Source organism: Kryptolebias marmoratus, linkage group LG14, assembly GCF_001649575.2.
Source record: "Kryptolebias marmoratus isolate JLee-2015 linkage group LG14, ASM164957v2, whole genome shotgun sequence".
NCBI lineage: Eukaryota > Metazoa > Chordata > Actinopteri > Cyprinodontiformes > Rivulidae > Kryptolebias > Kryptolebias marmoratus.
Genome location: NC_051443.1, coordinates 19,559,483 through 19,573,473, shown reverse-complemented (window position 1 = coordinate 19,573,473; position 13,991 = coordinate 19,559,483). Strand labels below are relative to the sequence as shown.

General features: G+C 37.3%; 1 protein-coding gene across 1 annotated transcript in view; it reads right to left on the bottom strand.

The window, feature by feature from the left end:
• The window catches only part of si:dkey-1d7.3 (transmembrane protein 132D), a 31,883-nt gene extending 22,063 nt beyond the window's left edge, over positions 1-9,820 (bottom strand). Inside the window, exons 1-2 of the mRNA XM_017410441.3 lie at positions 9,430-9,820; positions 4,901-5,828 (exon numbers count right to left, since the gene is read on the bottom strand). Coding sequence (XP_017265930.1) covers positions 4,901-5,828; positions 9,430-9,520 — 1,019 coding nt within the window. The 5' untranslated portion in view covers positions 9,521-9,820. The remainder of the gene's footprint in view (positions 1-4,900; positions 5,829-9,429) is intronic.
• Between the last annotated feature and the right edge of the window lie 4,171 nt (positions 9,821-13,991).

Genomic DNA, 13,991 nt, shown 5'->3' with positions numbered 1-13,991 from the left:
AGTGACTGATTTATATTTACACACAGAAACGTATAACTACAGAATGTAAGCTTTCTGTGTTTTACACACAGAACAGATTCTTTATGAAAAATTAAAGTCAAAGAGATGCTACAGGGACTGTAGCCCAAAACTGAGGAACATCACTGGTCTCTGTAGAAGTGAAACAAGATTTGGAGAGTCTTGTCATGTAGATTACATGTCTGATGGCAGGTCAAACTGCCCTTTCCACTAACGCAGCTCTCTGGTTCTAACAAAGGCTGTTTCAGGTTGACTCCAAAGGTTAATCAGTTGGAGATGTACATCCAATAACTGTTTTCTGAAAGTTTCATTAAATTTTGTTCAGTGGTTCATGAGATATTTTAGTAACTAATGAACTACTATACAAACATTTTTTTTGCCTTGACAATCTCCAGTCAGTTAGTTGACAAGATTTTCTTGAAGCAATTTTTTTTTTGACAAATTACCACCAGTTGTTGTATTTAAACTAATTGTGAGTTTCTATTCAACAACAGGCAATAGAACAAACACTTATTATTGAAAATAGCAATGGACTTTGTCAAAATGCCATTAAATCTTCAGTCTAAGTCTTGCTTTTTCCTCATATTTATCAAATAAAAAAACTTCTAACGTCACCAAATTACTCAAAAGGTAAAGATATTTTACTGCTTTAAACAACCTGCTTTGTTCATTTCAGTCAGTAAATTAGCCACCAGAGAGCTGAAGTTTAATAAGATTGACAGATGGAAACATTCACAAATCTTTTCATAATAGAATAAGGGCTAGAAGCAGTTTGTTTGCCATTCCATTCAGCACACATATCCATTTATGCGCAGTTAGAAATACGGAAGCACAACTAGAATAGTTAAAAACCAATGAGGCTGAGGTAAAACTTTCACACACAGATTTATATTGCAGCGTTTGTTTTTGATACTAACTGATAACCTGACAATTCCACTAATGCCAGATGAAAATCAATTTCTGGATTTAAATCGAACTGCCAGAGGCAAAATCTCCACCTTGCAGCCTAAAAAAAATTGATGAAATTTGAAACAATAAAGCTGAAAACAGTTTCAAACCCAACAGACCAGAATACAAATCAGCATCTTGTTTAACATCCGTTCAGATAAATCTTTCTAAAACAAATATTTGTCCAAAGTCTTGCAGTTCTTTTTTTTAATACAAAAGATATTATTTCTTTCTGCTTGTATAGATAAGTGTCATAGTGACAGAAGCACCTGATGACCCCTTCCCGGGGGGTCAAACCACTCCACCAGCCTCATATTGAGTGTCATGACGCAGTGACTCAATCTTCCTGGTTCAACGAGCTTCTGGTCCACAAAGCATACACGAGCCTTCCCGCAGTGAAACCTCATTCCAGCCTTTTCTTTCCATGCTCCTTGTCACTGTCAGACCTTTTGACGACAGGTGGGGAGCCGAATATACACCGACCTTTCAATTGAGCAACTCTTCAGTGTTTTACCAAAACCCATTCAGTTTGAAAGTTCCCAGGTTTTCATACAGGAAACTCTAAGTTATACTCAGTAAATTTTGTGGTCACAAGTTTCTTTAACAATTAGGTAGGGTGGCCTTAAAATCGCACACACACAGATGAACAGACCTAATCCTGGCAGTGAGCCCAGATCATCTCTGCCGTATAGGTTTAACCTCTTGATTCATTTTCAATCAGGGCCACAGATTATCTGGCCTAGTCCTGCTGGAGTGGACTCAATCTTGGGCCAAAAAGTGAAGTAAAGCAGGGATTTTTCGCAGGAGGAATCAATCACTTTGCCAAGCTCCTCAGAGCTTGCCTTCACTTGGACTTAACTGCATGGACTCGGTCACCTCATCTTGTCCAATTCCATTCTGGACGCAGAAATACAGAGTCGAAAATACTGACCTACAGTAACTGGAAGATTTTCAGTGGTGCAGTTGGTAAATAAGACTTTGGGGAATTTCAGGTAAAGAGATCACAAATCCTTACAAAGAGTCAAAGAACAGCAGATGGTAAAGGGTCAGCGTCTCTCAACCAAATCGTATTTCGCGCAACAATGCAAACAGAGCTAAAATCAGGTCACTTGATTTCTGCTTTTGTGTTTGTGTGACAAAGAGTTTGTGGATAATATCAGTGCAATATTTAAGAAAAGCACTTGAAATCCTTTAACCCATAGGTTAAACTATATGCCCTTTGAACAATACACACATCCCAACAATTTTATCTAATGGCCTGCATCCCACAGGAGATTACAGGGTGCTCGCTACGCATGCAACATGATATCACTATGTTTCCCTGTAATCGCTGGATTACAGAGAAAATTGTTGTGCTTTGAAAACAAATCAATTAGGCAGAGTATAGACTACCAAAACAAACTGCACTAAAAGGACCGTGCAAATCAGTTGAAACACTATAAGATATAAGAAAAAATAAGTACTAGTGTTTAAAGAGCTTTCCAAAACGGCTAAGTCTTTTACAAATAAAGATGTGCAGGCCATTACTATTTCTTAAAATGTACTTATGTATTTAAATAGAAACAACTGCAAAAGACTGTAAATTGGTCAATTTGGGGATTGAAAATTGAAAATAGACATAGAAAGTTGCAAAAAACAATGACAAGGTCAAAAGTCTAAATTAAAGTATAAGAGCTTTTTGTCACAACCTCCTCAACAAACAATTTATTTTTATCCCATTATGATAACTTGTATTCTTCACATCTTTCCGAACATTTTAACATTTATTCAAGTAAATTATTTTCAGGGCAATTTGTTTTTGTTTGTTTTTTGTACACCTTTTATTGGAGTGATCATTGTAGATTTTTGTGGGAAACAAAAGTATAAAATTATGTACAACATAATCATTTTTATGTGACACAGAGTCTGAGGATTATTATCGAAACAGCCTTATTTCATCAAAGTAGAGGTTTAGGTTTTGTCAAGCTGGCAAACATGAGAAAGCCCAGCTAACTTGTTTTATTGCGCTCCCTTCTAATGCAACATGCAACCTTATTTTAAAACCTCTGTTGGAACCAATGGAATATTTGAAATGTAATATTAAAAGTATATTTTATGTTTTCTCTGTTTAAATTTTAATGTATTTGTACTATTGTCCATCAATATTAAAGTTAAAATGAAAAACAAATGATGCTATTTTGTTTTTAATTACATTTTACTCCATGTTAAAAAATTTGGGGGAAAAAAAGGTTATTCATCTTATTGATATGAGACATTATAATAAAGAAGAGTTGAACCCACCCAACAATGTGCACTGAAGCAGCAGCACAGAGAAACTCTGCAAATGGTTTGAAGTCTGTTTCATCATGGCAGGGCTGCTTTTATATTAAGTTCAGTTTTACTCAGAGGAGTTAAGAAGATTAGTTATTTGTTTTCCTGCTCCATTAAACAGATGCAATATTTATGAAGTCAAATAACCACAAAACCTTGTTGAAATGTTAGTGGGATGTTGAGATATGAAAACCAGTGAATCATTTGCCAATTATTTTCCTGTTTATGGAACAGTGCTCCCCATAACTCCCCCCACTAACAGTGATGCTGGGGAAGGCACAATGTGTTGGAAATTTATGCAGCCGGTAACTGGCAGACAACACAAGTCACTCTGGCGTTCATGCATTTTACAGCATGGCCTTGATGATGAGTCCCATCAGTGTTTAAGAGCCTTAAGTAATCGTTTAAATGCATGGAGCTTATCCTTCATGAATATGCTCAAAATATACCATACACCTTGAATACTGAGTGTGGTTACGTGTACTGTAAATGTTTCCGAAACAATTGATTTTTATGTAATTCCTTCTAAGTTCTAATCTCAATTCTGTTGGCTACAGAGACCAGTGATTACTGGGATTTCTTTGAATGATACTTAAAGCCCGACACTTCTAGGTAACCTTTAGCTGGCCACATCTCCCGCATATTTGCCATTTTTATTTAACTTAGGTATATGTAAAGATATGCATACAGCCTTTAGTGTAAAACAATTCAAGTTGATTTCCTTGTGTTAGCTTTTTGCCCTGGCCCCTAATTTGGAAATGCAAGAAGTACAACTTATCAATTATTCCAGTATAAAATGGGGCACTTCTTCAAGAAGCCAACAAACCATCAGTTATCCTGAATATGTTTATATGTGAGTGGTCATGATGTCAATATAACCAACGCATGTATACTAATTGTACAAGAGACATCAGCAGATGGCATTATTTTTAGAGACTGCTGAAAAAGAGCAGAATGCATCAAAACTGACATAGTGGTTGTTTTGACAGTAATATGATTTTTACAACAAAAAATCGACTTGAGTTTCTTTGCGAGTACAGTTCATTGTTTGAAGTGTGCTCCTGGAAAATTTCAGTTTAAAGGACTAAATAGCTCTCCCTTTTACGTCACAAAATACAATGAATGAAAATGAATTTATATCTCAAATCAATATTATCTTGAATAATAAAGGGACATTGTTTGAATAAAAATGTGTGATGTTAAACATTATTAGAGAGCAGACAAAGTGAAAAAAACCATCGGTCAGTGAAGAAAAGTCATTACCTGTTATGGAAATAAGAAGGTAAACATCTTAAAAACTAAGTTTGAATACCAAATATGACATGCCACTGGTTATTTAAGAGTTAAACAGTCAACAATTTTCACCAAGAGTGGCACCCAGGCAGCCAATTCATCACCTCTAAGTCTATACTGTTTTCACGGACCCGGTTCTTTTTTATTACACACATTTTCACATAGCAGGAGCAATGCGGTGCTCAGTGTTTTGCCAGTTTGGGAAGCCAGAGATTTAAAAACTGCCCTTGCAGTTGGTATCCATTTACATTTCTTTAAACTATAAAGTAAATATGATTGCAACATTCTTTTAAAAGGAAACTGTCAAAGAAAAGTACAGAAGATCGCTCACCTAAGTGTGAAATTTTCCAGAGTAGATGCACTTGGCAGGAAGACATAGAAGGTTGCCACATCTGTGGTCTTCAGGGGCTTGGAAGAAGTTTGGATCATCACAGCACCTCCCAGTCTCAGTCGAAAAAATGTAGGACTGCCTGATGGAGTTTTGATAAGAGTGACACTTCCAATCCTTCTCATAGGTGTTCCAGATCCCCCAGAGTCTCTCCCACGTCCCACTCCTACTCGCTGCAGACTATCTTGTGGAGTGCACTGGCCAGTCTGGTCCCTTCTGCTCTGAAAGTAGACTTCCACAAGATTCCCTTGAAGTCCCTTAATTCCTTCTGTTCTTTCAGCTTCTTTACTAGAGCTTCCAGACCTGCTGGCTGAGCTGAACCAAGACGGTTCTAGCTTTAGTTGTGCCACACAGAATCCCCCTGGAGACACCAGGCAAGCCCCACGGACTTCCCTCGTTTCCCAGAAAGCATAAGCGGTCACACAGTGAGATCTATCCTTGGCCTGATCACCATAATTTTTCTTCTCATTATCTTCTTTTGAGCCTAATGTGTCTTGGCTCAAAGTGATATTACTTTCTGTAGGCATATGGAAGAGGATCTTGACAACAGGGGACGAGGAACGAACTTGGCGGATCAAAATGACCGGTAGAATTCTGCGTCCACTGAGGAGCAGGTCAGGAGGGATGGTGGTATCTACGGCTAGGGGGCCATATGATGCCTTGATAGCTGGTTGGAGAATCCCAGCACCCTGACTGGTGATGAGAAAAGTCTTAGCCTGAACTTTCAGACTGGAGTTCCCTGATGGCTGCGGACTGCTCTGTCTCAGAAACACATGGTCTGCGTTGAAGATCTGAAAGTTGACAGCTGGATAAACAGGGGATGGGGGAGAAAATATCTCTTTTTCCTCAGCAGGTTTCTGGTTCTCAACAACTGAAACAGAAGAATTGACAGAAAAATAAATAAATCAGGCAGACACATTTACATTATATTGCTATTTTAACTAAAATTTTAGCATTTGGTGTCAAAGTTCCTATTACAACTGACATGGACATTTACTCACAAATTTAGTCTGTGACAACAAATGCAAACTTTTAATGAAGATGGCAGAAAGAGGAAGAGCTAAGAGTGGCTCAAAGCTGAAGAGACAAATCATCTAAAAGGGCTTGGGTTTGATGCCAAATGGACTGAGTAAAAATTAATATGCAGATTGAACCAACAGAAACCACAAAAAATGAGACTCAGACCTCTTCCTCTTGAAAACAAGTTTAGGAGACACAAACTAGTTTGTTTTTTTTTTTGTTTTTTTTTGGGGGGGGGGTTAGTTCCAGAATAAAAAAATACCTGAAACACCACCCTTGTGTTTATGTCTAGACAGCCAAAACGCATCCTTTTGAAAACAATAATGTCATAGACCCTCCTCCTGCCTCACATACAACCCCAAGCATGACTGTTGTCACAATAATGACTGATTAGATGCATTTTGTTGCTGATGCTAGTTCCTCAGCCCCAGCAAAACCTGTCTACCTGAGATGAGCAGATAAAACTGAAGAACAATAACATTACTGTGAATAGAGTAGAGCAAAAAAATCCCTCATTATTGCACCAAATTTAAAAAAAAAGGCTGTAAAGCAGCCTTTATGTCTGAGTATTTAGACACGACTCCCAGTCCACCATCACTGTCTTTTTGTGGTTTAATGTGACACAGGGTCCGTCGTCAGACCTTCTTGTTGTGTTTACAGTTCTTGTCCAACATGTAAGTTAATGCGGCTGCTCCACATCTTGATTCCTGTTTTTCATGTATTTTCGGGGCAGTGTCACAGCACCACATACTGGCATAGTTACTACAACATTTTGGGGTGGTTTTTTGCATTTTCATATGAAAGAAACCTTTGGTAGAGACAATACCATGTTTGCAAGAATATTTTTAGAAATGACAAATAAAAAGATCATTTTGGAAAAACTGTGTCCGTGTGGAAAAGACCTTTTAATGGTTTCTTTCCTATAATGACAAAAAAATAAGAAAAGAACAGACACTGGGGTTTAGGACCAAACATAAAACCTTTTTATTCCTTTTTCCCAAATCTGAGGGGAAATTTCCTATTCCCACTGCCTTTGACAGTGACAGTACTCATTATAGGTGAAGTAGGACAAAGACCATGCAATGTATATTTTATAACTATTAAGTATAATATTCATAAATGGCAAAAATCTACAGATTGTTCTTGTAAAATGTTCAAGCAGATAAATGACTCAATCACAAATGTTTACTACTGCTAAGTGGCTTGCAGATTGTACACATTGTATATTTTCCTCCCCTTAAAGCATAGTAATTGTATGCAAAAATATTTATGTCAAATTCTGTGGCACTAAGTATTTGTTCCTATACTGAATGTCTACTATGTGCTCTTGACATAAGACCATGTAATGCAATAAAAGCAGTACCAAATGCAAGATCTACAGTAAGTGCTGAAAAGCTGCTCTTTTACAATCCACATAATGACTTTGCTCCAGTCCAGTGTTAGATGTGACAGAATCCACTTCCCGCTGCCAAAGACAATTAAGTAATTTTACAATTTTTCAAGCAGAAATGCGGCAGGACTTGTGTGTGAAAGATTTGTACTTATTTTAAAAGCTGGCAAAACCTTGGCTAAAGCAAAATCTCTGATTCCCAAAAGGTTTAAGAATTTAAATCGGTTTTTTTTCCTGATATTCAAACACATTTAATTTCATGAGTTCATTTACATATAAATAGGATTTCCCCTTTGAGTGAAAAGAAAAATCTGAACATATGTTAAACTTAGTGTGGAAAAGGTAGTAGTCAGAGGTAATATATATATATATATATATATATATATATATATTGTTGCTGATTCCTGCGATTGGACTGATGATTGAATAAATTACAGAAAAATCTTAAAATTGATATTGGCTAAATTTCACAATTTTTACATGACAGATTTAAAGCAATCTTAAAGTAAAACAAAACAAAGTTCGATACAAATTATTTTTCTCCCAAGTAATGTGAATTTAGATGTACTGAATAAAGCTCAGACTGTGATCAGTATTTGTTTATTTTTATTTACTTTTATTTAGACGGGTTGCCTCATATTCAAGAGAGACCTGTAACACAGACACAGAACAATTTGTAGATTAGGTTGTACATTAACACATCTTTCAAAATTAATTAATTGATTTATATTATGTTTGCTGCATTGATAATACATAAGTTGTTTGATGGTTTATCTAAAACTTTTGTAAAGGCATCAAGGAATGTTAGGCCTTTAATTCATAATTTTGTTTTTTATGAAATAACTGGTTTCTTCTACCTAAAAAACATAAAAAGCTTCTCTATCTGAAAAGTTCTTTGCAATAAACTGCTGTTTTAATTTAAGCATTTGATAAGTGCTTTTTGACGCCAGATGTTTGTGCTGTCTAGTTTACTGTAATTGCCGTCTGGATTATCATTATTCTACTCTGAAAGGCACGAGAGAGATGTCTGAGTGCACCAGCTTGTAAATCCAGCTGTTTAAATTTGTCATCATAATTTATAACATACAGAATGCTGAAGGTCAAAGCAATTCCCTGAATGAAGAGAACAAGGATGAAAACAGTCTGAAATATTTATTTTTCCCTCTGATCTGACAAATTGATTACAGTACTGATGAACGGTGCTGTCCATCAATGTAATGATCTAATATTAGGTTTTTAATTATCAACTTTTTTGGATGTCAAATAAATGAAAAATACAACGCAAGACGCGGGAGGCAGCACATCTGTGGCTGTTCTGGAAAGTGAGGCTGTTAAGTTGGTCATCAAGAACAGAAGACATCAAGAGTCAAACCCTATTACTTAGACATGCATCCGAGACACAGCTGAGTCCTGCAGTAGCAGAAACTCAGCACATGCATGATGGAAAATATGCACACAGATCTCTTGCATAGATAGAATCCCAGCCAATCTGAATTAGTGGTTTCTTGCATGTTAGTGGTATCACACACAGACAGCCTGGCCTCGTAGTTCCCAATGCAGGTTATCTTTAAACAACCAGAGAAACAGCTGTGCAACCTCAGCCTTAGGCCTCTTTAATCCCACAGATGAAGCCTGGAGAGCCTGCTGTCGCTTTCATTTAGACAGAGGGATAACAAAAATGGGATGAGGCTATGGGTTATAACCACAAAACCAGACAAAACAGACATTTTCAACCTGATAGCCTCATGAACTGATAAATAAAGACAAAAATCTGGGATTTTCTGCAAAACTGCTCAAATCTTCTGTAAATACTTCTTTTTTTAAGGCTTGCATCAGTTGCATAAACTTTTAGTAAACTTATCGTCTTATAAAATGAAGGGAAAAAAAACAGGAAATAATGTTTCTATTTTAATCTACTATATACAGTTCTCTTGCAGCTGAAGCCTAGAGGCTACTGCCAACCCAGTTATCCAGGTCTGCTTCTGTAAAAATCACAAATCTTTTTAAACCAGACAAGAAATAAAACAAAGAGTTTATCTTCCATCAAATGCAGAAGGCTCACCTTTAACAGCTGTAAAAACTGTCACAAGTGGAAACAGCGAGCGAAGTGGAAAGTTGAGCATCATTTTGATAAAGTTGCTGCTTCTGATCATGCACTCTGTTCTGAGTGCGCACCGAGCTCTGGCGATTGAGCGCGCGCACACAGCTGCAGACAAATCATTACACCGCCTGCTGTCCAGTTAAGTTTACTTCCTCTGATAGCAGAGGATGAAGTGAGAAAAAGAAAATCCTTGTTCACTTTTATATCCACTTAAATACCGTCCTTCACGTGGGGGAAAAAAACAAAAAAAGTTTTAAATGTGGCGTCTCCTTCTTCCAAAAGATGAGCGAAGTCTTTTTCTAAACCCCTTTGGGAGTGCAGCTGATGGGTGACACGACAGGACAGCATCAGACACGACTCTTCCCATGATGGGAAATCAGTAAACATGTGCAGTCAGTCAGATTAAGCTGACCCACGTGGGTCTAATCGCCAGTATAAGAGGGGTAGAGGGGGAGCCTTGGCCAAATGAAATGCGCACAAGGTCACAGATCAGTGGGTTTCCATGACTGCAGATTTATTAAATAAAGACTGTCTATTTTTTACTTTCTGAAAAAATATATTTTCTGTGTATCTTCCCACCAAATAATCAGTCAGGCTTTATTTGTAGAGCACTTTTTTAAGAGACTAACGATGTTTTACAAAGTTATAAAGACATTTTCTTTTCTTTTAACTATGCAGAAATTAACATTAATTATCATAATGAACTCAAAATTGAAACTGGATCAGAATTAACTGGAAAACTTTTTTTTTTATCACAAAAGACAGAAGCAAAATAAAATTAAACAGATACAATAAACATAAAAGTTAAAAGCCTAGCATTCTTTAAAGAAATGCACATCTCCCACTGCCTTTCATGCTAGAGTTTTAGATTTAAATAATCTTACAGTATAAGTTGTAGTCATGTTTGTTCAAAGAAAGTCATATTCAGAGTTTGCTTAGTGAATGACTCTGTTTTCTACCAAAACAAATTTTAGCTTAGTATCTGTAAACTAGGTAAGTTATATCTGTTTTGTTGAAAGAAGACAATTAGCTGTGCTGGCCATCTTAAATAGATTTGACTCTAAATGCTATTCAGTTGTAGATGTACACCCAGTGATTACTTTTTGAATGTTTCATTGGAATCTGTCAAGTGGTTCATTACATATTTTGTTAACAGACAAATGGGGTTGACTCAAACATTTGATGTTTACGCAATAAGTAGCACACCACATTTTAGCACAATATCAGTAAAACTGACTGAATTACAGCTGTTTTCTGTGTTTGCTGAGGTCAGTTAGCTGTGGTGGCCATCTTGAATTGGTTTGGCTCCAAACATTAATCAGTTATAGATGTACATGAAATACTTTTTTCCTGAAAGCGTTGTTAAAATGTGTCCATTGGGTTATGAGGCATTTCGCTAATGCTGCTGACAGACAAACAGGCAAAAACATGATTACCTTCTGCTTCGGCAGCCGGCAATAAAAGTTAACCTGCCAGAAAGTCGTCATACACTCTTAATTAAGGTGCATTTAATTCCAGTTTGTGTTCAAAGCCTGAATAGATAAAACATGATGGCTTATTGATTGTCTTGGGGTAATTTATTTGTAAAAATGGGGAATTTGCATGAGAACATTTGCATGGGAACAACTTGTTTAATAAGATTGGTCAGACATTTCCTCACCTCTCCGCTCCCCAGCATCCCCCTAAATACTCGTTCTTTGAACAAACAGCTCCCATAATATGACAATTAAACCCAGTTCACCCTGTGTCTGTTTCATTACAGGGTGGCACGAGTGCCAAGATGGCATCATCAAGGATGCAGGCATCACCAGTGAGTAAACAGTTTCCCACTTGACTGCAGAGGCTAATTGGAATAAATATGTGACCAAAGTGAGACATTAAGGGATCTCTAAATGCTCGTAAAGTTTTGAAGAACTTACACACTGCATTGTTAAGCTGGATTTGATTGTAGAAACTGCAATGGCACTTACCATGCCAGTGTGTGTTACATGGACTGCATTTTTAAGCCGTTGAATTTTAATTTGGGTAGTTTGTCTGCAATTTTTGGCTTCGAGTCACAATTAAAGCTGACAGTGGCAACGGCCACTGACAGCTGACTCTGGGAACGTCTCCAGATCTCAGTTGTTGTTCCAGATTTGCAACCTGCTGCTGTGGTGCTATTAGAGATGATGGAGAGACTCGGTTTGTGTGGCTCCAGCAGTGGATGTAAAAAGCTGCTGCCAGTTGGCTTAAAGGTTTTTGGAGGTCATTTGATGTGGAGCAACATGGGTCAAGAGCCCAAATCCTGTGAATATTTATGAAATTAAATAGAAAGCTGTGACTCACGGAGCAGTTAAAACAGATTAATAAATTACCTCGATGACTGCTGGTGAAAGCCAAAGCCAAGTCAAAGATTCAGGAAACGCACTGTAAAGACTCTGATTGTGAATTTACATTCATGTACTCACAGCGGCATTGCCAGGTCGAAGCAGAGGGCAGCGTATTACTGGAAATTAATTAAAAGTAAATTACTATTTTACTGTAAATTTTCAGCTTGTTGCTGGCAGCTGTTTTGTCACTATCTTACTGTACTTCTTTTAAGTATGTAAACTTACTTTCATTTTACAGTATGTACTCTGTATTTTAGGTTTATTAAAAAATGCAAATGTAATGCCACTAATCATAATTTAGGATGCCATTAAACTGACTTTTTAATGAGCTGCAGCATATCATGTTTGACATAAACTGAGAGGCATAGTAAACTGTGAGCAGTCTCCCAAGTCCTACTTACACTGTTCTGGATATCTTCTGAATATCTTTTAAATGGATTTTTTTTTTTTTTATGAAAGAAAAAAAGGGGTTAAAAACATTTGTGTTAGTTTGAACAGGGCCCGAGTCTATTACAACCCTAACACAGGGAGACAAGCAAACGTGCACATCTACAACCAAATTATTATCACAAATTAGCCTGGCTTGCATAGATTTTGACCGAAGAAGAAAAATGGGGAAATTTAAGACATGCACAGAAGAAAAATAAAAACAGTAAAGAGCAGCAACTTTGAGACTTTCCGGTCTCATACTCCCACCCTCTGCCACCCATAATCAAACCTGAATAAAAGAAGAGAAAAATCAAAAGTTCTTTGAGTATTCTTTAAGTGCTGTAAAAACTATATAACCTCTAAATTCGGATCTGAAATTATTAGCTCTCTCTACAAGTGTCAGTGTTATTGTTTTGTTCTGTCAACAAGACCTTTGCAAAATATAACTGATTTTAAACCAAAAAAGACAAAACATCAGTCTGTAAAATATGCTAATTTGAAATTAGCACCTCTGAACTGTGACTGGTTGCATCACATTTGACCTGATGAACCTTTTACCTGGAGGTTGGCATCCCCATGAACTATGACCAGCCTGGGTCTCCTCTGCATCCACTGAAGTCACCCTGTGATTAGTGGCTCTATTAACCTTTCCTGACAGTAATCCAGGTCAGTGATGAATCGTGAACTACAGCAATGTTCCATCTTAATAATTCCTTAATACCTTTTATTACTCCCCATCAGCTGGACGGTGATAAATTAATTTCTATCAATTCATCAAACAAAGATCAGCTCCGTATTATCTTGTGGAGAGTGCTGCATCCAAATGCCTGGGATAATGTGGATGGATTAATGACAGAGTGGCTCAAGAGCACCCAAGTCAATTTAAGTCATAAGTATTTAAGAAGCACTCTGAGTGTAGATTATTCCAAACTCCCTGTGCATTCTTTAATCTCAAGGGAGTGCTGGAGGGTAGTCTCTGAACATAAAGCTGTCGTTACACCTATATAATAAGACTTAACACCACAGTCGCCCAGAGAGAGGCCAATCTTTTGAAACACTTGTCTGTGGACATCTTTCACTTCAAGGATTCTCAGCTAAAGATCACCAAGGCGAGAACTGCGACACAGTTTCTTCCCTTCACACTCTTCCAAAGATGATGAATGAATGCTCTTTTCGGATCACGGCTGAGCATAAGATTTTGGTCCCAGTGGGAAACCTCTAGAAAGAGAGAGGGAGAAAAAAAAAATCCTACTTACAACCAGCAGCCTTCCCTCAGAGCGCTGTGTTGAATAGGTCAGATGTTTGGCTCTGACCGCCTGCTGGGAGACGCATCAATGTTGGAGGAGAAGGATGCATAAAACGGTTCAGTCTCATGAAGCTTCTTTAAAGAAAAAGAGAAACCGTGAAAATTCAGTTTTACAAAACCTATTTACAACCATCATACAGGTATAAGACCTTAACTTAATGCAACGCTGGTTATGAAATTCATACAACAGGAGTACAGCACATTTTATTTCTGACATTTTAGGCCAGCAAAGAAATTAGTAAGGCTGGAGAGCTCACAGAGAAGGCAGCTCCCCCATGATGCCAGACTCGCTTTGACGTTACATGCAGCAGATTTTATGTGGTTAGTACTTTGTAATCAGTCTTGGTGCAAACTGGTTTGATAAACGCATACACAAGGCTTGTAATCTTAAACTGGTAGGTCAACCTTTTTTGCTTTGT